The following is a 26,419-nucleotide window of genomic DNA, read 5'->3' as shown; positions in this document are numbered from 1 at the left end:
GCATAGCTCATGAAGCCCCTCTAACTTTGTGAATCTATGATTCTCCTGCTTAGTCATGATTTATGGAACCCACCAAGGGAGATATAATAGAATACAAGAAATGAAAGTACAAACATTTGTACTATCCATATAAAATATGGAGATGAGACTACAAAGCAATCTACAGTATTCCCCTCTGCTGCCTGACAGCAGTGGCTATAATTTGGTAGAAGATACTCCTGACATATTTGTCTGCTTCATTTTTAGCACCACTTCAAGATGCCTGTCAATTCGTGGCAAACCCACAGGGTTTTCTTAGGCAAAGAATATGGTTTTGCCAGTTTCTTCCTCTGAAATATAACCTACAGCACTTGATATTCAATGGCAAATACTAACCAGGGATGACCATGCTGAGTTTCCAAGATCAGACAGGATGTGGTGCCTTATAAATTCTCAGTTCTAACCTTACAGCTCTTTCTGCAGCTAAACCATTTCCTGTCTTCCCTTTGTGTATGCCACTACTGCAGCAGTTTATTTCTATTTTCTTTAGAATAACTTTTTATGTTTCTAGAAGTACACATTGTCCATTTCACTCTTTTCTGAAAGTCACTAGAGTTCTTATATACTAGAGTTCTCAAGGTTGCAGAAAAATGAGTGTTTTTGACCAAATCCTTACAAGAGACTATCCAAAAAAAGGATAGACAAGCTCACTCATGAGTTCCATTGCCAGCTACTTCAAGTGTTCTGTTTCCCACCCCTGGATTAGAGTACTCATAAAAACAACAAAAAAAGGATTTAAAGTAAAAATACATTAAACCACTTACAACTGGATGGTGATCTCCAACCAAAAGAATCTGATCTGCTAATATGTTATGGATGGGATGACCCTGTTTGACTTATAGCAGTATTTAAGAAACCAAAACATGTTTAGTGGAATTTTTAAGATGCATGAAGATGGGGTGGAATGAAATGAAATCCAAACTGGGTAAGAACAGGAGGAATACAGATCAACAACACAACACCGAAAAAAAAAATTAAGACTCAAGATCCACTGTCATCCTAAGAGTAATACTAGCTATTGATTCTTAAATCATAACTTTTAAAATCTGTAACATTTAGCTGCCAAAATTATAAGTCAACTTTCACACCTGAAAGTTGGTAAAGAGGTTCATGACAAGGTAACAAGAAATTAGATTATACCATTACCTCCAACTTAAGGAAGAGTTCAACAAAGCTATGAAAAAGGAAGTAATTGAGACAGATAGAAGGGATTTTGACAAAATTTTATTAGGAGGGGTGAAAGGATTTATAAAGAAAACTTATAAAATACTTCTGGATATTGAAACAAAAGAAGAAACTATTAAGGAAACTATGATAAAATGGATGCAGAATATAAGGAGACCAATACCGTTAATAATGTGGGAGAACACTTGGAAAAATAACCAGAAATATACTACTGTAAGTGTAACACATTGAAAGAAAACTACCTAAAGATTCTGCATAGATGGTATTTAACTCCCTCAAGACTATCAAAGATAAAAAAAAACCCAATGGAAATACAAAGAGAAAATCGGAACTATGTACCACATATGGTGGCAATGTGAAGAAATCCAAAAATATTGGAAAAATATACACAAAATAATGCAAGAAAATTTAGAAATAAATATCCCTTTATTACCAGAACTATTTTTATTAAACATTGTGGATGTAATACAAGGCTAATTAACTAAAAATCAGATTAGTATTATATTTGATTTCCTCAGCACGAATGGTTTACGCCAAATATGGGAAGTCTAAAACAATACCTAGTATAGCAGAATGGAAATTAAAACTACATGAGTTATTAATAATGGACAAATTGTCGATGTACACTGCAGGTAGAACAAACCAAGAATATGAAAAGAAATGGGGAAAGATAGGGAAAATTTGGTACTAGTAGAGTAAAAAGTACATAAATGGAAAAAAGGGGAAGAAACCAATGAGACAGTTGACAATAATGATACTCGTGGTCAAAGAGGAATAATGACATAGTTCAAGATGAGAAAAGAACTACATATATGGGAATTTGATGTATAAACAGAAATCTGATTTTCCTTTTTACTTCTACTCCGTTCTGTTAATTTTATATAAATGTAAATGTACATTTAACTATTTTATGTACTCTAAGAAAACCCAATAAATATAATTAAAAAGAAAAGAAAAGAAAGAAATTAATAATAATAATAATAATAATGTTTATTTATATACCGCTTTTCCAAATGAGATCAAAGCGGTGTACAACAGGAAGTACAATACAAAGTCAAAAAAACCCCAACCATAACAGGCCTCTCTCCCCCTCAAGATGGTGGTCGGAAGGAGGGCTTTTTCTTCTTTCAGGCAGGCAGTTGGAGCTTGCCTGCCTCTCTCCCCTCAAGATGGTGGCTGAAGGGAGGGCGCTTTTAGATTATACCAGACTAACAAATTCACACAAAGATCTGACAGGTTCAGACAACAGTAACATCTAATTTAAAGTTGGCAGTACAAGCTTTAGCTAACTTGGGCTTCTGTGCCATCTACCACTCAGGCACAACCACAAGGGGGACAAGCCTACCTCATCCCTAATGCGCTTCCAAAGGTCAGCAAAGATTGCATTATTTTGTATGGTCTTTGGCTTTTAACTGTTTTAAATTGTATATACATGTTTTATTCCTAGTCTATTTAAAACATTCTTTATATCTTCTGTGCACTGCCTTAAGAAACTTGTGGGCTGTGAGGTAATAAACATTTTTAATAAATAAAAATAATGGCACATTTCACTTTCATTTTATACTGAATACAGCTCAGTGACAGGTGGACACATAAACTGTGATTAATTTTAACTACAGTTAGTGGGAAAAGGTAAACTTCAATGTTTATAACATCAGCTTGTTTAAGTTCACTGTAGTTAAGATTGTCCACAGAGAGCGTTCACATAACATGGTAAATTGTAGTTAATGTAAAATACAAGTGAAAGCATCTGACTGACTCCTTGTAATCATGATGGTGTGAAGATCATGGGGGGGGGGGGGGCAGGGATACACAAGCCTAAGGCTTCCAGAGGTTCATTAACATTATTACACCATTGCTTAGCATTATGCCTGATATGCAATATGTTTGGCAAGGGTCAGTCTGTTTTCAAAAATCACTAAGAGCTTCTTTAAGCAGTTGGAAAAATATTAGTATTTCTGCAATAGGCATTGCCAATAGCAGCACCAAGTGTCACAAGGGAATATGTGTGAGACGATCAATAGATGGAATGCAGCAGAAGTATTCATTAATCATACAACAAAATTATTCAGTAGAAGAAAGACTTCTGTGGTTTGTGTATGTGAAAGGTAGATCACATGTGTTCACTATGCACTGCACAGTCCTCGTTAATCTTAATTCAAAGATCTTTCTTGTAACTGACACAGAAAGTATCACCAACATAGATCTTACAACTCTGGAGCTTGTTGGCATTCAAAAATGAAAGGAAATGTTGCCTTTCCCTTACATTGTCAGGATAATTTACAGTTGCTCTTGACTTTGAAGGCCAGAATTTTCATTGTCTTTACTTCTGACTAAGTGCATGTTATTTCTTTGCCCCGATGAGAGAAGCTACATTAATTAAAATAAAGGGTTACTGTGTAAACTTTAACTAATTATTCCTATTTAGTGACAAAATAACACACAAAGAGGAAAATATTTTTTGAATTTGTGATTTGTAGGATGGTTTTTGTGAAAATCTACCCCAGCACCAAAAATTGTGGCAACTACGTCTACACATACTGAGATGTAGTATGAAGGCCCAGCTCAAAGTTGCATATCAGCTGAAGTGCCAAGTCCATGGAAGTCAAGTGAACTTTTAATTATGTTGATCCTCTGTGTGGATTCAAGGGGGGGGGGGGTTGTAGATCCCAGATACATGGGCATAATAAAGTGTAATTATTTTATATATATTATTTTTCTAATATACAATTAAAATGTATTAGTGAATGGCAATAAGATTCAAAAAGGCAGAAATTTTCACTCTTGAGATTAGAGCCAAGATTAGAGCCAATCACAAATGTAAGTATGAACAAGACTGATGTTTGAAGGACAAACACAACTGCAATGATTAAAAATTAGTTTAAAATATAAGCACTAATAACACTTCTCTACTTAGCATGTTTTTCTTACTTTGAAAGAGCAACCAATCCATGTGACAGATAAAATACCAACAGCTTGAACAAGATTCAGAGAGGAGCAAAATGGGCTAGGAACAGACATGATATGGGTCAGGCTTAAATTTTTGCTCATATTTAGCCAGAAAAGGTTGTAAAGAAAAAAACAAACAATGTTACGCCTATCATACTCTCCTAGTCCAGAACATGGTACATGGTACACTCACCATTCAGTCGGGTCTGTCTGTTTGCCCTCACCCGCAGGAATGTCTGCAAAAAGAAGACACAAGGACCAAACATTAGCCTCCTGCTTTGGGAGAGTAATTAGAAAAACACTTCAACCTGACTCACTGGTCTCCTTTTCTAGATAACCAACTCAAACTGATACTAATATTTAATAGACTTTCACCAACAATATTAAGAAACCCCACATTTCCTTTTGCTCAATTCTAACTCACATTCAGACATTCAGAACTCCCCCTTCTCTACATGAACAGTTCACCCCAACTACCAGATAGGCCTCACAGGTCCAAAACTCACTGTAGAAATAATCCAGTTTGAGAACACTTTAACTGCTCTGGCTCAGTGCTAGAGAATTCTGGGAACTGCAGTTTATTGTGTCTCCAGAGCTTTCTGACAAAGATGACTAAGGCGGGTTACAGACCGCCAGAAAGTACGCGATGAGCGCATACTAGGGTTAGGAAGGGGTGGTGCTTCTGCACCCCCTAACCCTAGTACGCGCTCTGCCACAGCCATGATTACGTCATGACTGTGCCGCCTCCACACAAGGTGGCGCGGTTGTGATGTATTGAGGCCGCGCCACGGCGCATCGTGTGCCTTTTCTCCGGCCCTGGAAGGAGTGCGATTTCTGCGCTCCTTTCTCGGAGTGTCCGGGAGACGTGCGGTGTGGCAGCTGCAGTTCCCGGACGCTGCAAGCGGCGGCGGCGGGAGAGTGCCGCTTCTCGGCGGTATGTAACCCGCCTAAATGTCTCACAAAACTAGAGTTCTCAGAATTCCCTAGTATGCCAGGGCAGTTAGTGGTTTCAAATTGGATTATTTCTCCCCACAGGCCCATAACCCTATCATGAGCCCATTATACAGCCCACTGCCTAAGTCTACACTAACTGCAAGCTAACCTTCCAAATGAAGAGAAATCTTGTAGCACCTCTGAGATTAACTGAAAGAAAGTAATTGGCAGCATGAGCTTTCACATGCTTCAGTCTACTTCCTCAGATGCATTTGTAGACTGAAGTCTACACAGGGATGTAGCCAAGGGGGGGGGGGGTTCTTGGGGTCTGGACCCCCCCTTCCATTAGAAAAATGAATGGGGTGTGCTGCTACGCCGCCACATCCAAGCCCCATTATAATGGTGGCACTTAGTCTGGACCCCCCCTTCCTAAAATCCTAGCTACGTCCCTGGTCTACAAAACCTCATGCTGCCAACTTCCTTCTTTCAGTCAGTCTCAAATGCGTGACAAGATCTCTCTATATACTGATTTCACAGACTAATATGGCTATATGTTTGAAATGCTTCTCCAATGTATGCCTTTTCTAGAAAACAACTCTCTCTAGTTCCTCCACTGCCGGCGTCCCACAGATAAACACAACCATTCCTAGCTGGTCCCCAACGAAGGGTGACCAGATGCCCTAACCTCAAAGGAAGACAAGACACCGCAGAGTGTAGGACCTTTGAGAAAAGATGTAGGATGTGACCACACAAAAACACTCATAGAAATGTAAACTCATGCTTCTTAGTCCTGCTCAAAATGAAAGACATCCATGGGAAAAGTGACAGAACAAGAGCTAAAAAACGTCATAGAAATGTAAATTCATGCATCTTAATCCTGCTTAAAATGGAAGACATTCAAGGAAAATGGAGGATGTGACCAAACAAAAGCTAAAAACACAGAAATATAAAATCATGTTTCTTAGTCCTACTCAAAATGGAAAATGTTCAAGGAAAAACGTGACCAAACAAAAGCTAAAAACATAGAAATACAAACCCATGCTTCTTAGTCCTACTCAAAATGGAGGACATTCAACGAAAAATGGAGGACGTCACCAAATAACAGCTAAAAACCCTCAAAAAAATGTAAACTCATGCTTAATGATGCTCAAAATGGAAGACATTTAAAAAAAAGTAGGATGTGACCAAAGCTCAAAACCCTCATAGAAATGTAAACTCATGCGTCTTAGTGGGGCTCAAAATGGAAGACATTCAAAGTGAAAGCATAGCCCGTGGCCAAATAGAGGCTGGAAACATTGTAATGTAAACCCATGCTTCTTAGTCCTGCTCAAAATGGAAGACATCCAAGGGAAATGGAGGACGCCACCAAACAACAGCCGGAAACACTCATAGAAGTGTGAATTCATGCTTCTTCTCAGTGGTGCATTCTAAAATCCCTCCTGGACGGGAGGTGCTGAAATGTAGGGCGTGTCCTGGAAAAGGAGGACGCCCTGCCCTGAGCATCCCTCCCTGCGGATGTAAACAAGCCCAGTCCTCTCCTCCATCCCTACCCGGCCCCCGGGCCCAGAGCCGCCCCGGCCCCTCGGAGGCCCTGGTCCGCACCTCCTCGCGGCCACCGGGCTCCCTCCGCTCGCTCTGCATGGCCGGGGATGAGGGCGGATGAGGCGGCGGCCCCCCAGCGCCTGCAATCAGCTCCTAGCGACGGCGATACTAGCGGCGGCCGCCATTTTGGCCGCCGTCACGTGACAAGGCGCCGCAGCCTGCGCGGGGTCAGAGTTCAGCCGGGAGGAAAGGCGTCGCCATGGCAACCCAGAGGCCTTGCGTGGCCTAGGCGAGGAAAGTTGCTCACTTGCTTTCCTCTCCCAGGTTAACGCTGGCGGCGGGGAGCCTCCTGCCTCCAACACACAACCCAGGCTGCGTTCACACTGGAGGAATAATCCGGTGTGACACCACTTTTAACTGCCATGGCTCAATGCTATGGAATTTCTGGGATCTGTTGCTTATTGAGGCACGTCAGGAAGGGAAGGGCCGACCGTATTTAGCCCTCTTTGTCACAGAACCCTGGTGCCACAACAAACTACAATTCCCAGAGTCCCATAGCACTGAGCCAAAGCGGTTAAAAGTGGTGTCAACTTGGGTTATTTCTGCAGTGTAGACGCAGCCCTATTGGGTAACCTTGGGAAAGTCACACTCTCTCAGCCTCAGAAGAAGGCAATAGCAATAGCAATAGCAGCTTCATTATATACCACTTCATACTACCTAAGCAGGCTCTAAGCTGTTTACAGTTGTAAACTAATTGCCCCCAACAGGCTGGGTACTCATTTTAGCGACCTTGGAAGGATGCAGGCCTGAGTCATGCCTGAGCCCTTGGCAAGTATTGAACTCGCAACCTTATGGTTTGTGAGTGAGTGGCTGCAGTATAGGCATTTAACCACTGTGCCACCAAGCTTCCTCAGAATATATCTTGCTAAGAATGGTTTGCCTTAGTAGGGTGACTGTAAGTCAGAAAGGACTTGAAGGCTTACAATAACAGCAATGTACTTGCATCTTACACTACTTGACTCTCCTCCCTGTCCTAAAACATCAGGAAAAGGTGTTCTCAGGATGCAAAGGGATCTTGTAGCACCTTTGAGACTTAACTGTGCAAAAGAAGTACCATAAACCTATGCAGACTTAATGCATTTTGACACTGCTTTAAGTGTCATGCTCATTCCTATAAAATCCTAGGATTTGTAGTGGCACCAGAGCACTCTGACAGAGGAAGTTAAATATCTGACAAAACTACAAATCCCAGAATTGCATAGCATTGGCCATGGCAGTTAAAGCAGGGTCAAACTGCATTCATTTTGCAGTATAGATGCAGCCTAGGCCTACTTTCTCAGGAGTTTATCAAACGGGAGGAATTTCTCTTAAATTCGAATGAAAAGAAAGTGGGGCCAGAACGCATTCACTTAAAATCGCTAGTTTCACGCAATAACGTGAATGCACATTGCATTCGGACTGGCTTCCCATTGCCTGAAAATAGCATGCCATTGCCTGAATTTGCATGTGGCAGTTTATCATGCAATAACATGAAACTCCATGATTGCGCTCGGACTGAGTTCCCATTGCCCAAATTTGCGTGTAGTAGGTTATCACACAATAACATTAAACCCCATGATTGCGTTCAGACTGCCATCGGATTATACAGTACTTCCAATTCCCCTTGTCTGATAAACTGCTCAGATGCAGATTCTGAATCTGCAGTAGCCTGTCTCTCCTGATCTAGATACACCAGAAAGCTACTACTAGTCTTAACATATTAAGGGCAAAATTTAGAGACATAGCTGTGTCAGTCTAAAATGGGGGTTCCCAACCTTTTTGACTTGCAGAGCCCTTTTTAGAATTAATTTCTATGGCGGAGCCCCTAAGAGGCCTACCCTACAAGCTAATGGTGTTCAGGTGTATATATAAGAGTATATTTTTATTCTTTAATTTCATTCAATTTTTATGTCTTTCATTTTCCTGGAGCGGCCACGGAGCACCTGGGAAGTGCACATCATCATCATCATCATCAAAATTTTACACAGCAATTTACATACAAAAGTTAAAAACCAAGGTAAGACCTGTCAATTGGTGTACAATCTACAAAGCAAACAAGTTATAAAATTAAAGCATCACATCGACAATAATTAAATGGTAAAAACACCAAGAAGATATTAACAACTAATGGAGCACAGGCTGGGAATTGTTGGTCTAGAACATCAGTATACAAATGGATCTTGTAGCACCTTTGGGACTAACTATGTGAAAGAAGTTGTAGCATAAGCTTTTGTAGACTTATGCTACAACTGTCAGAATGTCTCAAAGGTGTACACAATCCCTTTGCATATTGATTTAAGGGCAAATTATTCTTCAATAAGGCAAAGATGGTACCATAGTATTCAGAGAAGAAACGAACTGAAAGGCCTCAAAATGTGAAATAGAGGCGCGTTCCAGACGCACAAAAAGTACATACTAGGTACGTATTAGGGTTAGGAAAGGGCGCCTTAGTACGTACCTAGTACGTACAAAATGACGGTGCCCATTCTACATGGGTGCTGCCACTGGGACGTCATGACCGCGCCACCTCCAAACGGAGCAGCCTTTATACGGCTGCGCCAGCGACACAAATGAAAAAGGGGCCAAGTGGCCCCTTTCTCTTCATCCCCGCCGCTGTTGGGGGTGTCCTTGGAGCTTGAAGCCCCAAGGACACCCCTTTCCAGGCCGCGAGGAAGCGGCCTGGAAAGCGGCGGATCATGGCCTCAGAGGCTGCCCGCTGTGGCAGCTGAGGCCCCGATACGGCGGGGAAAGGGGCAGGAACAGGCCGCCCCAAAAGGGCGGTCTGTAAACCACCCTAGCAAGCCATAATAATACAGTTCTGAAAAGATATGTTCTGAATTTCTACAACAAGCAAAACAGGGACAATTATTTACCAGATACTAATAGTGCAAAGTACACCTGAAACTTCCTGCATGAAAGGCACAAAACACTACAAATTCTGAACCTGAGACACTGTTACTTTCAGCCCAGCTTTTTATAAAAGGAGATCAGTGGACTTTTTGACAACTTCTGAAATCTGTCTATGCAAGCAGTTTCATTACTTTGAATCTTATGAATTCTTTGAAATAACATTGATAAAGGCAATCTGAACTGGCAATTGAGCAATGGATAAGACACTATTGTTGCTGTGTGTCTTCAAGTTGTTTCTAACTTATGAGGACACTAAGGCAAACCTATCAGGGGGTTTTCTTGGCAGAGTTTTTCAGAGGGGGCTTCCTACTGCCATCCTCTAAGGCAGTGTGGCTCTCTCAAGGTCACCTAGTGGGTTTACATGGTCGAGCCAGGATTCGAACCCTGGTCTCCAGAGTCATAGTCCAATGCTCAGATCATTACACCACACTGGCTCACAGGACAAGACACTAAAATCCCTTATATAAAAGCTGCAACTGTAAAGGTAGCTTTTTTGATAGCTATCAGTATCTTGCGCTCCTAAGAATATCATCCAATAAAATATTTTGAACATGTGTACCATCTTATATTTCTATTAAGCCAAGTAATTATTTAGGTTTTTTTTTCTAGAGTACTGATATATAAAACAGGGATAACAAAAGGTAGTCATTAGATACATATATTCATGACTTATAAACTCTTAGGCGTAAACAATCCTGTCAGTCTCTGGAAATATTCAGCTCTGGTGAACTGGAGCTCTCTATAGGGACTATAGGAAGATAAAAATCTTACCAAATACAAACGTTAGTGGACAGAATAGTCATTATTTTATTGTTTCATGACTTCAGAGTCACAGTCAGTGATTGCAAGAAGGATAAATCTATAGAATGGCCTTCATCCTGCCTTTGAGAGTCCATATCCTGCAAACACTTAAAGGAAGTTATTCACTTTGATCCCATTAGTCATCCTGCTGAAGCCATCAAGACTATCCAAGTGTTTAAAGCCAAACATGTGTGACAGTGGTGCAGGCCTAGGGCCTAAATTGCTAAAGCCCCCAGAACCTTTAAAAACCTTAAGCCTCTGCAAATGCTTTCTCCTAAAACTTTGAATTATTTTGGTGTACTGGACTTTCCGGTGTTTTCTTTCAGGAAATCTAGTTTGCACAACATGGAGAACAGCAGTGTAGTTCAGTGCACGTGCGCGCGCACACACACACAGTGCACTGAATTACACTGCTGTTCTACATGTATATATAGATAGATTTGTATATTTTCTACAGTTATCTTTGAATTCCTGTCATAGAGACAGTCTTAACTGAGTCTTGAAGAAAATGACCTTAGTGATGTAGTCTGTCTCATGCAAGCACACTTAATTTCTATTCCCACTTAAATGTACTTGGTTGTAGGTTAATTTTAATTGTAAGACACATATGCATAAACCCAGACATTACAACTTTAGAAGAGGGCAAATTAAGTAATTTGGAACAAATTTCTGCTCTCCATTTTTTTTCCTAATTAGTACTTCTGTATGCCAGGCTTGCATGTCAAAAGATGCATAGCACATGAATTGTACCCATCCCAAACTCTGGTATGAATGAGATGGTTTACATTTCACAGATGTTAAGACATTTGTTTGGAAGCCAGAACAGTAGTAAAATACATATTATTGAGGTTTTAAGAACAGAGGGAGAAAAAGGAAGTTTTGCTTTCAGCTAAGTCTCGGCTGGCAGATTCGTTCTAGTACAGTGAACCTCTTGTTTAGAAGCTTTATCCACATTATTTGATGCAGTTGACTTGCCTATGGACTATCCCTCAGTGACTCCAACAAGAATGCAGCACATCACAATTTGCCAGTTTTTATCTTTCTGGGTGCAAAATGCTGTAACATATCTTAGAGCTCAGGAAATACCACAGAGAATTACTTCACTGTCTATAGTTTAAGCACATCTTGCAAGTATGTATGTGTTATGAATCTAAGACTGAAGATCAGGGCATATAAAATGCATTTATTAGAGCAGCGGTTCTCAAACTGTAGGGCAGGACCCCCAGGGAGGCGTGAGGGTTGGTCAAGAGGGGGGCATGAGACTTGGCTTCCCCAATCCCTCCTCCTCCTCTTACATATAAAATTTATACATACTTTGAGTTAAACATTGAATTTACTTAAAACTGTTCTAATTTTAACAATGTTATTTCCTTATAAAATGTTAAAATATGAACACACATGAATGCAGAAATGAAAATATGCACCCTAACTAAACACAGTATTTTTATTCATATAATACATCAAATGGAGGGGTTGTAACATCTGCATGTAAATATAAAGGGGGTCCCAAAAGTAAAAAAAAAGTGTGAATACTACTGCTTTGGTGCATTTGTGCAATGCCAAAATGAATCTTTGTAATAAACAGTTAACTTCTCAAGCACATTTCAAATGGTCAAACTAGCAAACATAGGCGGGATACAGACGGGCAAAAAGGGGTGTATTCATGACGTCATGAAGGTAGAGCCTTCAGACGGCCCTTACCTGAATGCCGCCATGAACACGCCCCCCGCACGCTCCAAGCGGGAAGAAGCGGCATTAAAAAGGTGCTGCTTTTCTCCGCTTCTTTTCCGTTTGATGCGCAGCTGCGCAGCTCCGTCTGTAAGCTGCTGCACCGGTACGCCAGAATTGCTACGCCACTAATTTAAGTTGCCCATTTAAAAGCTCTGTGTCTGCTGCGTCGCATAATGAGTCGGGGTCCTGGAACATGCGCAGTTTGCAGTCAGGCTTTAATTGCAGCGTCAGCTGCCATGCAGGTGTGGAAGCTGCAGCACAGCTGCAGCGCATTTTAAGACTCGTAACCCTAACCCTAACCCTAACCCTAACCCTAGAGCAACATGTACGCATGCGCTGCTAGAATTGTGGAAAGTTTGGAATTTAAAGTGAACCCCTACACACATTCCTGTGCCATTTTCACCTAACAATAAAAAACCCCTAAAACTGTAAATATTTACATATGTACAAGGGAGGTGATGGGGGATGGCAGGGGGACAGCGGTGGCAGCGGAGACAGCTGTAGCTGTGCATTGCAGATTCAGCAAGAGCGCGGGGACCAAAGGAGAGGAGGCATCCATGATGCTGGTGACACTGGCAAAGTGCAAGCGGACAAGGATGCCAACACCAGCTGATCACCAGCTGGCAGGAGACCACCATTGTTCTTGGGCAGAGCGGGGGGAAAAGTTTTAAAGGGGCTTGGGCACTTTAAATGTGCCCATAGGCTTTCTGCCACCGCTGCTTAGCGCTGCAGCTGCGCAGCTGCGCACCCGCCAGCCGGCAAAAGAAAAAAAAACCCCGTTTTTGGCCGCCCGTGCAGAAGCTGCCTCTCTCTTTGCAGCATCCTCTGAGGCGGCGGTTTGGAAACTCTGGGTCTGAAACGGTCCCAGGTGAGGCGTCTTCACTGCCCCCCATGTGGAAGCCCCATCTCCTGAGCCACGCCCCCGGGGTGGGCGGTCTGGAGGCTCCGTATTCAGCAGAATACACCTCCAAGACGTCTTCCCCTGCCCGTCTGTATCCCGCCATAGTGATATCTGTAGACGTTGAAACAGATTTGTGCAGCATATTTTTAGAAGAAGCTTCAACTTAGATTCTGTCAGAGACAGGAGGAAACTGGCCTGGATGAGATTGGTTCCCTCCCTCCCATCACCCATTCAGCTGCTTAGAGGTGGCCTAGAGAAAGAGTACAGATTTTAATGGATTTTTCTTCAGGCAAATTGCACTCTTACCAAGGAGATCTATTCTACTTAGTGTCCAAAACCTGAGTCTGGAATATTAGAACTTAACTCCGTCTAGTGCTTAGCATCCTCATTTCTATTTTATTACAGTGAGAAATAGGTGTGCTCCATAATTTCTAAGATCTGACCTAAATTGATTTTCTGTGTTAGAGAAATAGATGCTAACAACTCTTTAACTGGAACAGTTCTTTCTTCTTGTTAAGAAAGAGGCGTGCCATTAATCCTATTCAAATTCATATGGATGGGAAGAAAAGACAGAGAGTAAAAATTCAATTTTCAAAAAGCCATGGTGTTCTGCTTGTGTTACACAAAAGATGTCAGATGAATACAGCCAACAGACTTCAAACATCTCATTTACCTACCTGCATTTCTATTTTCCTTCATCCCTTCTACTCAAACACCCCACCGTTACAATTTCATTCAACCTGATAACTTACAAAACATGTCAGTTTCACTCTCTCCCTTTGGAAACAATGTAAGTATTCTGGCTCTGAGTTGCAAATACAGACAGGAAGATTTCAATTGCAGCTGGGCCTGTTACTTTTCTCCTCTCCTATCCGCAATTGCGTTTGTATCAGCTTATTCTAAAACTCTAGTTTAAATCAAATATATGTTGAGCAACACTATTTTCTTTAAAATATTTTCTTCCTTTGTGGAGAAAGTAAAAAATGACACTAGACAGACAAGAGCTCTCAACTGATTCTTAAGTGTAAAATGATATCCAGGACTAAATAAATACAATTAAATCATATTTTCGTGGCTTAGAAAAAACCCAATATACTCTTCTGTCCAATTTCCCCATTCCTAAAACTTAAAAAATAAAAAGCATACAGAGGTAAAAAAATTTTTTTATGAAGTAAACATTTCGAAGGCTCTGAGCATACATTTTGAAAGAGCTTATGAAAAAAAGAATTTGCTGTTGTGTGCCTTCAAGTCATTTATGGAAACCCTAAGGTGAACCTGTCATGGGCTTTTCTTGGACAGATTTGTTCAGAGGGAGCTTTCCTCAAAGTGTGTGACTTGCCAAGGTCATCCAGTGCATTTCCATAACTAAGCAAGGATTTGAACCCAGGTCTCCAGAGTCACAGTCCAGCGCTCAAACCACTACACCATGCTGGCTCTCACAAATAAGAATATTCACTAACATTTATGAAACAACAGGACTGTGACCTTGGGTACCACCACTATATTACACATTCACCCACTAATATACATGTAAATCACTTAATGAGGAAATACCAGCTGGCATCCATATTCTGCAAACAGGGAACAGCTTGAGCAGCTAGAATGGGAATCCCAAAGAAATCAGTGAGGTAGTAGCATTGAGGAGTGAGGACAGGGGAGATGCTGAAACGGTCCCCTTATCTTGGTTAACAAGCCACCAGTGCTCTAATAAGAAGGAACAGAGACACTCAGATGTTACTGTGGTTACAAGATGACTTTCATTCATGTAACTATGCTTAGTATGTTATAGTATTTTAATCTCAGAAAACCACTGTTGTCTTAGTACCTATTGCCTCATACACTTCCTATAGTCCCCCCCTCCCAATATTTGTTGCTTTTCTCTAAATGTTTTTCTTATCCAGTGATGGAGTAATAGTTTGGCAATTATTCTATCCCATGGAGTGGTTCACGTATAGAAAAATTGTACATATAAATCCTAACCTCACAGTTTTATTAATTATCAAACATCTTGAATAATAAGGAACTTGATGTGATTACTGGGCTTCAAAGGTAATTCCAGTTTGGCAACAGTCTGAGGTAGGAGAAATCTCTCTTCCCACATTTCAAACATATTTTATATACTCTTATGTTAGGTTTCCCTTCAGTATCTCACTATTTCAAATGGAATATGGACCACATATTTGCTTGGTTATCTTCCTCTCCCCCCCCCTACCCCAACCCAGTCCTGGTAGCAATAGGACTCACCCTCCACTCTGCTCTGCATCCACTTTCTGGATACAACCAAATAGCCAAGATTATATGTACCTTCTTATCTCATCTTCCTAAATTGGAAAGAATATTTCCACAACTCACCTTGTCTGGGAACAGCCCCTTTAGTTAGATTTCAGTCTTAATATCCATACAGGAAAATATGTTCTGGCTGTATTAAACATCCCCTCATCATAGCATAAATATCCACATGCAGAGATAAGCCATGCCAATACTATGAAATCCCTATGCAGAATAGAAACATTATGCAAACATGACAATGACTGGGTGTCATTGTCCAGTGCACAATGCACAATTAATAATACACGATGCCCAAAGTACAGCCACAATGCACAGCGCTGCTGTGTGCAACTCCAATTCTGCTGCTGTAAGCAGATTATGGCATTTATCAGACGTGGTCTTTGCAGCTCAGATCCGGGGCTTCTGCGGAATGGGCAATTCGCATTCATGTGATAACGAGAATGTATTTTCATACCTGGTAGCTTTAAATGTGAGCCCCTTCCACGGGACTTGCGAACTGAATCCTTACTGGCTCCTCATTTTGGCGTGTTTTGGCGAGTGCGCTAAATAAGGGGATTGATGCGATTCGCATTGGGGCTGTGTTCGATCTCACTGCGAATTGGTCTGGTGTGGAATACTAGTTTGTTTGTGCTCCTGAACACCATCGCAAGACCCCCAAGGTTGCAAATCTCCCATGATGCCCTGCAGCAATTTGCCCCATTTTCTTCCAGTGGCTCTTTTCGCTTTCAGGGCAACGGGGCTCCATTGGAGCTCTCTCTCTGCTTCCCTCTCCTTCCCTTGCAGAGCAGCCTGGCCAGGGAGCGCTTTCTCCCTCCCTGCCTCTCTCTCTCTCTCTCTCTCACACACACACACACATCCCTGGCAGCCAAATTCAAAGGGATCCTCCGTGTCAGAGCCCCATCCATTTCATCCACATGTACATCTATCCTAAGGATGTATACTAATGTTTTTGAAATAGATGTGAAGGAAATGAAACATGAGGATGGAGGGAGAGATGGAACTCCCAGAATTCCATAGCCTCGAGTCAAGGACCCCACAACAAACTCCAACTCCCATAATAGTAATACTTTATTTTTAAAATAATAATAATAATTTATTATTTTAAAATAATAATAATAATAATAATAATAATAATAATAATAATAATTTAGGTTATTAGTTTGCTGAGGCACCAGAGTTCTCTGGCAGAGAAGGCTCAATGTTTCTGGACACTACAGTTCCCACAATTCCATAGCACTGAGCCAGGACAGTTAAACTGGAGTTAAACTGAATTATCTCCCCAGTGTGGATGCAACCTAAGAGAAGGCAACTGAATGACAGGAGGATGGATGTAGATATATATAGATATAGATATAGCTCTTTAAGGGCTTTTGGACTTCAGCTCCCAGAATTCCAGGCTATTGGCCAACATGACTGAGGCTTCTGGGAGCTGACGTCCAGGATCCTTTAAAGGGCACAATTTGGGGACCACTAGGATAGATGTAGATGTGGATGAATTGGATCGGGGCTCTGACACGGAGGACCCTTTGAATTTGGCTGCCAGGGATGGGAAACTAGAAGGGAGGAAGAAAAAAGGGGGAGCTGTCATTCAGGTGAGGCTAGCATTCGCATGAAAGTGGAGCCAGGCTCTCTTCTTAGCCCTGGAAGTGCAAAGATTCAGGATGCCTTCAGGGCCCCACTGAGCATGTGCAAGGGTCCCAATTCGAATAGTTGAATCCCCCATGGTATGCACCAGTGTGGAAATACAATTTGCACTCACTTCACTTTGCCTGAATCCGCATCATGTGACTTCCTTCGATTCGATTCCCCCTCAGTTCGGAAGGGCAACAGAACCGCAACCAGGTATGAAAATACATTCTCGTTATCACATGAATGCGAATCGCCCGATCCGCAGAAGCCCCGGATCTGAGCTGCAGAGACCCCGTCTGATAAATGCCTATGTCTATTCTGCTATGGCAAATAATTTGCCCACATGCTTACCGCAATGTACGCATTAGCAGGTTCCCAACAGGATACCAGCCTCTTTATGTGCATGTGTTTGAATTACACGTTATGAGCAACTGTGGTTGATACTGAATGTATATGCTTAATGACAACATCAGGGACTGTCCCTTATTCCCAGGTTTTGGCCCAGAAACCACAGGACCTGGGGCAATCCTAAACTGGCAACCCTCACCAAAGATGAATGTTGGAAAGCACACTCCTGGTAACTAAACTGCTGCCCCTGTTTATTCTAGAGGGAATTTTATAAGGCTTGGACCAACAAGTTTTGTGGATCCTTTATGAAGGAAAGATGACTATCTACCACTACTGGGGAGTGTAACCACATAGCAACTGATTGTAAGCCTCAATCCACTTTAAAAGATGATTTTAATCACCTTTTCTACATATCATGGTAGCATGAATGTGGTGGGATTTGCCTTATCATAGAGCACTTTTTCATGATTGTATATGTGCTGTGATTATACATACAGTGGGCAAATGGTGATGTGCTTCTATCATTAGACAACTTAGTTTTATGAAATTCCTCACAAAAGTATCCTCACAAGCAGCAATTTGCTTTTTTTAACCTTTCATTAATATACAGTATATTTCCAAGCAGATCATAAAATTTGCAAGGCAAAATCACCAGTTCTGCAATTTTAGAGAAAAATATAATCTAAACACACAAGCAGTACACAAAAAGCTCAACTTGCACACTATGGAACCAATAGATTATTATTATTATTATTATCATCATTATTATCAGTCTGTTGTGCTGTCTCCTTGTCAGAATTTATCTTTAATGGCTGAATATTTTCCTAATCAAACTCATTTACTATTCATTTGTTTTGCATGCCCCTGGTCAGCAATTTTAATGCAGTAAAAACCGAAAAATGGTCAACCAGCAGGACCTTTCCCATATAAAAGCTATCAGTAATTCCCTTTTTCTGTTACAATAAGAATCTATGAACTATGATACTGAAACACCTGATCCAGAAAAAGGCCACCTAACTAGGATCTCTATGTGTGTACAGAAGATACAGTTGGCCCTCCTTATTCATGGACTTTTCCCCACTGATTCAAGCATCCACGGCTATAAATTCCAATAGCAAACCTTGATTTTCCATTTTATATAAGGGACACCATTCTCCTCTGCCATTATATTTAATGGGACTTGAGCAGCCATGGATTTTGTTATCTATGGGGGATCCTGGAACCAAACCCCAATGGATAACAAGGTCCCACCGTACTGTTAGGGATTATTTATGTGCATTTGAAAATCATCAGAAGAACGTTGACTGGATTTTGAAAGTATGAGCAAGAACTAGTGTCAGGGTACCTAATACCTTTGCACTTGCATAGATGAAACAATGTGTGATAGGAGATACTGAATGCAAACATGCTAGTGACTTATACATGTGTAACTTTTAGCTTGTATGCTTGTATATCTCTTTTTGGGTGTGGCAGAAAGAGCTCTGTGCTAACCTTTTCTGCCCATCCAGAACATCCTTTCCAGTAGCTGTCAAGGCTTGGTGTGGCTACTGCTGCTGCTTATCAATGTGGAATGGAAGAAGCAGCGATACAATTCAGATTATGAATTTTTGATTACTGTACTTTGGACACTAAGGGGAAAGAAAAGGAAGATGCACTCAATCTGTGAGTACATCCTTACCCTCTTCCCCATTCTCAAACTGAGACAAGGTACTTCTCTACCATCTGAATTGCCTCACATGTCTCCGCACCACAGATAAGCAGAAGCAGTAGAAAGGCCCCCTCTCAGGACCTGACAGCTGCCAAGGCAGGAAAAGGGAACTATGTGGGCAGAGCATTACACTCTGTCTGTTTAATGTAGGAACTCAGACACTGTCATTTAGGCAAAGATGCTCCATACACAATGCCAGATATACTAGTCATACTGTATACACAGTTATCTAAATCAAATTATTTCCCCCAATTAGAACAAACACATTGAATCAATGGGCTGATGTACCCAGTTTCCTTTGACATAATGTGTTTATTATTGTTGGGACTAACAACTAGATTTACTGTAGATCCAAAGGTTCAGGCCAATATTTCGAGTTTCTGAGCATGGCTATATACTTTCTCACTTCCCACAAGTATAGGATACCCACAAAGATCACAAGTAGCTTTCCACAATGTCTAAACTGTATTGACAATCTCTAGCTCATGGGCTGTAATAGGAAATGAAGGAGGTAATTCAGTCAATGATGGTCCTGAGCAGGAAAGAAGCCCTTATACTATCAAATGCTTTCATACCTTAATGAGTAACTAGCAATACTTCATCTGAACCTTAACACCTGCAAATTCTTCCTTCTTTGAAGAGTTGTAGAAAACACTATTTTCAAAATGAAGCAAAAGGTGGTGGAACAACTTGGGTGTTCCATTCTATCAACTTGAAAAATAATATCACAATTCATATTAGTCAACAATAAAGTACTATGGATAGCTTTTCTTTACACAAATAACAAAGGTTATACAGAATGTTCCCATTCTAACCAATCCTAAAGTATTATTTTGCATCAAGAAATATTGGGAACTATAAATCTACATACAGGCCAAGTATCCCTTATCCAGAAATCTGAAATACTCCAAAACTATCTACATGATCAAGTGAGATAGTGACACCTTTGCTTTATGATGTTTCAGTGCACAAAAACTTTGTTTTATGCACAAAGTTTGTGTATAGAATTATCTTCAGGCTATGTATACAAGGTCTATATGAAAACATAAATTAATTTTGTGTTTAGACTTGGGTCCCATCTCCAAAATATCTCATTATGTATACACAAAATCTGAAATCCCAAGCACTTCTGTTTCCAAGCTTTTTGAATAAAGAATACTTAACCTGTACCATACAGTCTTGTTAGGGCATTAAAAGTAGCATACTATTCAGGTTGGGGTTTTTTTAGTGAAGGTTCCTAGAGTTAATATTAACAAGCAGGACAGTATAATTCCTGAATTTGCAGATAGGTCTGGAAAGGTTATTGATTTCCATGGTATCCCTTAAAGAAAACAAAGTGCCATTTAGTAGTCCTTGACTTCTAGTCACCACCAGCTTATTTCTCCTGATAGCCCCCCTTACCTGGTATCTGTCTGAGTGATGAATGTCATCTGAGGAGTGAGGTGATGTTGGAGAATCTCCTTCCCGTTTGATTGAGGCCGACAACAAAATTGACTGTAGGAGAAAGAAATGGGAGAATATTTAATACTAATCATGCCTTGCTTTCAATAAGAAAAGTAGCAAAAATTGTGATTTGTAACCACAACATACGCTATTCAAGAAAATTAATTGTGGAGAGGAACAATTTCTAAGTTATGTGGGTATGTACAGTCCTACCTACTGAGAGTCCAAACAGGCCAAAATAAAGCTGCTTTGGGTCACTTTGGAGGTATGCTGTTTAAATGATGCATGCTTCCTAAGAGTCTGAAAGCTATGCCAAAGCCACATTCAAGTCCTAAGGACTCAAGTGCAGCTTTGGCACAGTTTCTGGCTTCTTAAGATGTGAGGGTCATTTAAACAGCACACCTCCAAAGTAACCCGAAGCAGCTTTATTTTGGCCTGTCTCTTTGGGCCCTGAGAAACCTTTTGAGAACGATACAAGAAGCCATTCAGTTGTTCACTCCTTTCCAAGCCCTTTACTCCTTGTTTTCTGCTGCTCCAGAGAACAGGACCCGGAACAATGGATGCGAGCTACAGGGAAAGAGATTCCACCTCAACATTAGGAGGAACTTCCTGAAATTAAGGGCTGTTCGACAGTGGAGTCTCCTTCCTTGGAGGTCTTTAAACAGAGGCTGGATGCCCATCTGTTGGGGATGCTTTGCTTGAGAGTTTCTGTGTGGCAGGGGGTTGGACTGGATGGCCCTTGCGGTCTCTTCCAGCTCTACGATTCTATGATTCTATGAGATTTAAGGATGTTTAATTCTTGAGCCTCATCTGTGGCTACTTGCATAAATCCCTTATGCACAAGATTTTATGTGTAGTCCTTGCCCATTCTCAGTCCTTGAGAAATTTTCCTGGATTGTGTTACTGGCAGAAGCAGCAGCAGCATTTAGCTCTATAAATCTAGGCAGAAACATGTTTCTGGAGCTTATCACCAGTTGGAGAAACACCAGTACAGAAGTGAAGCACCTACCACTTCTTGTAGGAACTGCTGCCAATCAAGCAAAGATGTTGGACAAACAAAAGAGGTGGTTTGGGTAAAAAGATACAATTGTTGAAAAGCACCATATGAAATGATGTTATCCAACACTCTTATTTTCAGTAAAATGGTATATATACTGGTTATCAGCATATACACACATGCCTGTAACTTTACAATTAAAATTGGTCACTAATGCGGAGTTGGATATAGTCTCAAATATGGCAAAATGTGTTGTATTCTCTTGATATTTTCACAAGGAAGATGCTACTTTGACAAGAAAATTAATGATAACCTTAATGAACACAAATGAAGTTTCAAAAGCTAAAAACCATGTTTGTCATTTATTCACAGTTGATTATCTGTAGGAATATTAGTAGTGAGTTTCAAGTGTTGGAAAACCAAAATACTAATGAAAATGCTCTCAAGCAATATCTTACATCTGCAAAAGCCTAAGATACAAGCACTGGTGAGAAGCAGGAATATGTGTTAAAGTGCTGTTCAACTGCACACTTTCTTTCAGTAATTACAAATACTAGCACGTTAATAAACATCCTAATTATAGGATTTCTCGTTAATACCCTGAAATACCTCAAATAACACAGATGTTTCTCTTTTCTTTATAGCAGGCTATGAAGACAAAATGGTTAGCAATTTACTGGTATATGTGAAGGTTATCAGTACCTTGCAGACTTCAGAGCAATGGCAGGGAGGTATAAATTCCATGCACAACAAACTTTTATGGGAAATGACAAGAATGCTTTGGCAATATTTAGAGGAGATATATCTAGCGAGAATATGTTACTACTAAAAAGCTCTAAGGAGAAATAATAATTAAATTTCACAGAAGAAAGCAAAGAAAAACGAATGGTAAAAAAAGGAATATAGCTATTAAACGTAAAGTTGCCAAGTATTACTTTTGCTGGTCAAACATAACAAAATGGATGATACAAATAAATAAAAAGGCCACAATGTCAGCTTAGACCATACAAACCAACCAGTTATACTTGTCACATCAGGTCTTAGGTTCATACCCAAAGTACAAGAAATCAAGGATCAATTCACCAATGCATTTTGTTTAACGATATCATAGAAATTCCCCAGCAAAATGGAGACCCGATGGGAGCAGCTGACAAATGATCACTCAAGATGTTTTTTTGTGGGTTTTTCAGGCTATGTGGCCATGTTCTAGAAGAGTTTATTCCTGACATTTCACCAGCATCTGTGAAGCATTTATTATATAAACATACTATTTTGCCCAGCCCTCTGATAGTTTAATTTTTCATCTCACAAAATTAGCCTTACCAGTAGCTCCCATGACCATTCTATTTCCTTTCCTTAATAGCAGTATATAAATACATTAAATTAAATAAAACATTAGTAGAATTAATGTTTGTTTCCTCCACCTCCCATCTTTATGCCCTTTACTATGTTGATCTTGGAAGAGCCTTCCATTCCATCAGAATAATCAAGCTCTATAAGATCCTTTATCAAGACTACTGTTTTTAACAGTCTTTCCTGAACTACTTTCTTCACATCTTCCATTCTTTTGCTGTTCTTTTATTAACCTAAATTTCCAGGCGTGAGGGGGTTCTCAGCATAGTGCTTTAAAGACTTCATTGTCCTTGTCTCAGGCAGCCATCTTATTAATTTCCAGCATTGTCCTGGATAATTGATATGCTAGTCAATTTGAAAAAAAGTGGTTTCATTCCTACTATTTGAAATGTGTTTTCATGTCTTTTAAGTTCATGCGTTTTTATTATTATCTTCTATTGTAAACTGTCACAAGTGGGATGAACTTGGATAATATTTATTTTTATTTTTTAAATAATAGGAACCTGCAATTTGTGGGTCTGGTTTTCTAACTCCTAAATCAAATGCATTTCAGTCGGTCCTCAATGGCAAAAATGTGACCATTTTGTACAAAAAACACAGATTGAAATATGTGATTTCAGTTTAACGCATGGAATCTTGCCCTGCATACCCGAATGGGCCAGATCAATATTATGAGATCAGGAAAGACGGTTCTAATATCATTCTATTCTTGCCTCTTCTGGAGACATGGAACAACCTTATGGTAAGAGCTAAAAATATTTCTTTTTCAATTTGCTTCCATGAAGAAGAAATAAAAATATATAAGCCATCAACTCTGCTACACAGAGCCACAACAACAAACTCTCATTGCTTCCACTAGACCCTGCCAGCCTGCTCACTCCCCATCCACCCTCGCTAGTAGCTCTAATCCAATATTATCTGAAAAATGGTTGGCCTAGCTACGGAGACAGTAAATTAAACGTTATGTATTAGTTTTTAGCGTGTGGTCCCAAGAAGAATGTTGGCCCCATTTATTCTACATACCTTCTGAGCGCCATGACAACGACCTCTGGAAAAAATGCAGGGCTAAACTAATCCCAAAAATGTCAATCTCAGACCCTCTTCTACATAAGCTCGCTGTTTAGATGAATAAACTGTCTCTTAAAATTGTAGCAGTTCTAGTCTGAATACCTCCACAGCATGTTAAACACTGCGTCAGTGAGCCAAGCCCCTCCACCACTAAACCATACTTCATTTTTGTTTCTCATTTCAACAAGAAGTGGCTGCATCTCCATTTAGGCAATGTCAGGAAAAATGTCAGGGACATAGATGGGATGGCGTAGGAGTCAGGTGAAGTCTGAACTGGAAATACTGTCAATGCCTAAATGGCCATCTCTGTATTCTATCTTCCCATGACTGGTGTTTTGTTGTTGGCTGGGGAAATACACTCCCTACTGAATATGATTTGAGCCAGAAGTTGGATTTTTTAAAACTACAACTCCCAAAACACTGTAGCCAACCAGGACACCGGATTTGCCTGATGGGGATTCTGGAAGCTGTAGTAAAAAAATGCTTCCAGGATCATACCATAGATTTCTACAACTGTCTTTTGAAGTAAGAGAGGGTGAAAGACTGGAAGGAAGGGAGAGAGAGAGAGAGAGAGAGAGAGAGAGAGAGAGAGAGAGAGAGATACTAACAAAGCGAGGAGCAGATAGATGGATGGATATTTATTACTGGATATCTTTCCCATGTTGTAGATTGCAGTTAACACAGAGTCCCTGCTCAGAAGATGATCAAAGTTACTGTTTTAGTGCTCATAGTTTGAACTTTTCCTGAGTTCAGCATCAAAGGAAATAAAAATTGCTATTCCCACTTTAAGGAATGACAAACATGAGAGTTGCACCACATTTTGACTAATCCCAAACTAGGCTGAAAACCTGATAAATATGACTACAACACACAGTGACAAAAGCAGTGTTCTCCATTCTGTAGATTGTGATCAAATTTTTGCTGGGCCTAGTCTAACGGGACAAATTAGACTAGGCAGACCATGTTCTTCTGCATGGAATCTATTTTCCTGTACTTTCTATTTGAAAAGGGAAGCCTAAGCGAGAAGTGCTGCTACAGATTTTGCATTTTAAAAATAGGCTCTAATTCATTCCAAAGAAAATGGCTTTCCTCATACTGATAGTTTGTACTGACAAACAACCTATACTTCTCCAGTTGCATCTAAATAAAGAAAAGAGTTTTAAAAAGATGAAAAGTAGACATCTTCAGTCTTCAAATGGAACAGGACCAAGTGCATACTCAAACAAATTAAAGCCGCAATTCTAAGGATGCCAAAGGCTGTCTGAGGATCTTTGGACCAAGACAGAAGAAATATACCACCAGACACACTTTTTGGCCCTGGAGATCTTTCCTATCTAAGGAATATGTTCTGCTGGTGTAGATCTTTTTGATAGTAGGACTGAAACAGGGAGTGATGGAGACAACAAAATTGGTACATTGGTATATCTGTTTAGCTTCCTTTTCAGGGAAGAGTATTTTGACCAGTTCCTTCTACTCACATAAGAAGGAGGGCATCTAACAGACCTTTCCTGCATCCTAAGTGGGAGAAGTCTCTCCCACAGTGCAGATCCTCCACACTAAAACATATGGTCCTATTTCATCTGGAGCACCAGGCTTCAAAATAGAACCCATTGAACAGCAAAACTATAAGATGGGTAGGATATCCTCAACACCACTGTGAAAAAGGAACCTTCACAGTAAGTACCAGTGTTCTGTTTTCCTGCAGTGTGGGGAAGGCTTCCTTGACTGAGATCTACCAAACTGGTCATCCTTGGGTAGGGTTGCCATAACCCGGCTGCACCCGTGTATTTCCCGATTTTAGGGGCCCCGGGCCCCTCCCGGCACAGGTGCAGCCCAAAAACCGGGACCCCCCGGTTGCAGCCGAGTTGCTGCGGCCTGCAGGGCCTCGCTGCCCTCCTCCTCCTCCTCGGGGAGGCGGGGAGGAAGAGGAGGACAGCGAGGCCTGCCTGGGGCGGAGGAGGCGCCTCCCCGCACGGCCGCACCACCCTTCTCCTCCGCCCCCAGGCTTCGCGCCCGCCCGCAGCATGGAGGAGGCGAAGACGGACGGAGCCAGCGCCTCTTGCGCACGGGCGCACGGGGAGGAGGAGAAGAGGGGGCGGAGGAGGTGGGGAGGGTGGCGTGCCCGCGCGCAAGAGGCGCTGGCTCCATCCGCCTTTGCCTCCCCGCGCCACTCACCTCCTCCTCCTCCGCCCCCTCTTCCCCAGGCCGCGCGGCCGCGTGGAGGAGGCGAAGCTGGAGGCGGTTCGCTTCCTACGCGCAGCCGCGCGCCACCCTCCTCCTCCGCCCCATCCGCCCCAGCCCCCAGGTGAATGGAGGAGGGGGAGAAGGAGGAGAAGGAGGTGGAGGAGAAGGGGGAGGAAAAGGAGGAGGGGAAGGAGGTGGTGAGTGAGTGGCCAGAGAGGCCTCAAGGTGGTTTTTTTTGGGGGGGGGGTGCTTTTAATGCTAACAAGTCTCCCTTACTTTGACAGTGATAGTGTGGTGGTGATGATGATGATGATGAAGATATGAGTGGGTCAGCTTGAGAGGCATGCAGGCACTGTTTCAGAAGCCGAGA

At 41.3% G+C, this 26,419-nt stretch overlaps 1 protein-coding gene across 3 annotated transcripts in view; it reads right to left on the bottom strand.

Annotated features, from left to right (window-relative positions):
• RNF220 (ring finger protein 220) overlaps positions 1-26,419 on the bottom strand; it is a 373,850-nt gene that overhangs the window by 84,261 nt on the left and 263,170 nt on the right. For all 3 annotated transcript variants that reach the window (XM_089514994.1, XM_089514992.1, XM_089514993.1), the window contains 2 exons: positions 20,406-20,498; positions 4,367-4,409 (listed from right to left, as the gene is read on the bottom strand). In XM_089514994.1, coding sequence (XP_089371120.1) covers positions 4,367-4,409; positions 20,406-20,498 — 136 coding nt within the window. The remainder of the gene's footprint in view (positions 1-4,366; positions 4,410-20,405; positions 20,499-26,419) is intronic.

This window comes from Sceloporus occidentalis, unplaced genomic scaffold (genome assembly GCF_023333645.1).
Source record: "Sceloporus occidentalis isolate IW3139 unplaced genomic scaffold, rSceOcc1.0.p SCAF_3, whole genome shotgun sequence".
NCBI classification, from domain to species: domain Eukaryota; kingdom Metazoa; phylum Chordata; class Lepidosauria; order Squamata; family Phrynosomatidae; genus Sceloporus; species Sceloporus occidentalis.
This window is presented reverse-complemented; position numbering and strand designations above follow the sequence as displayed.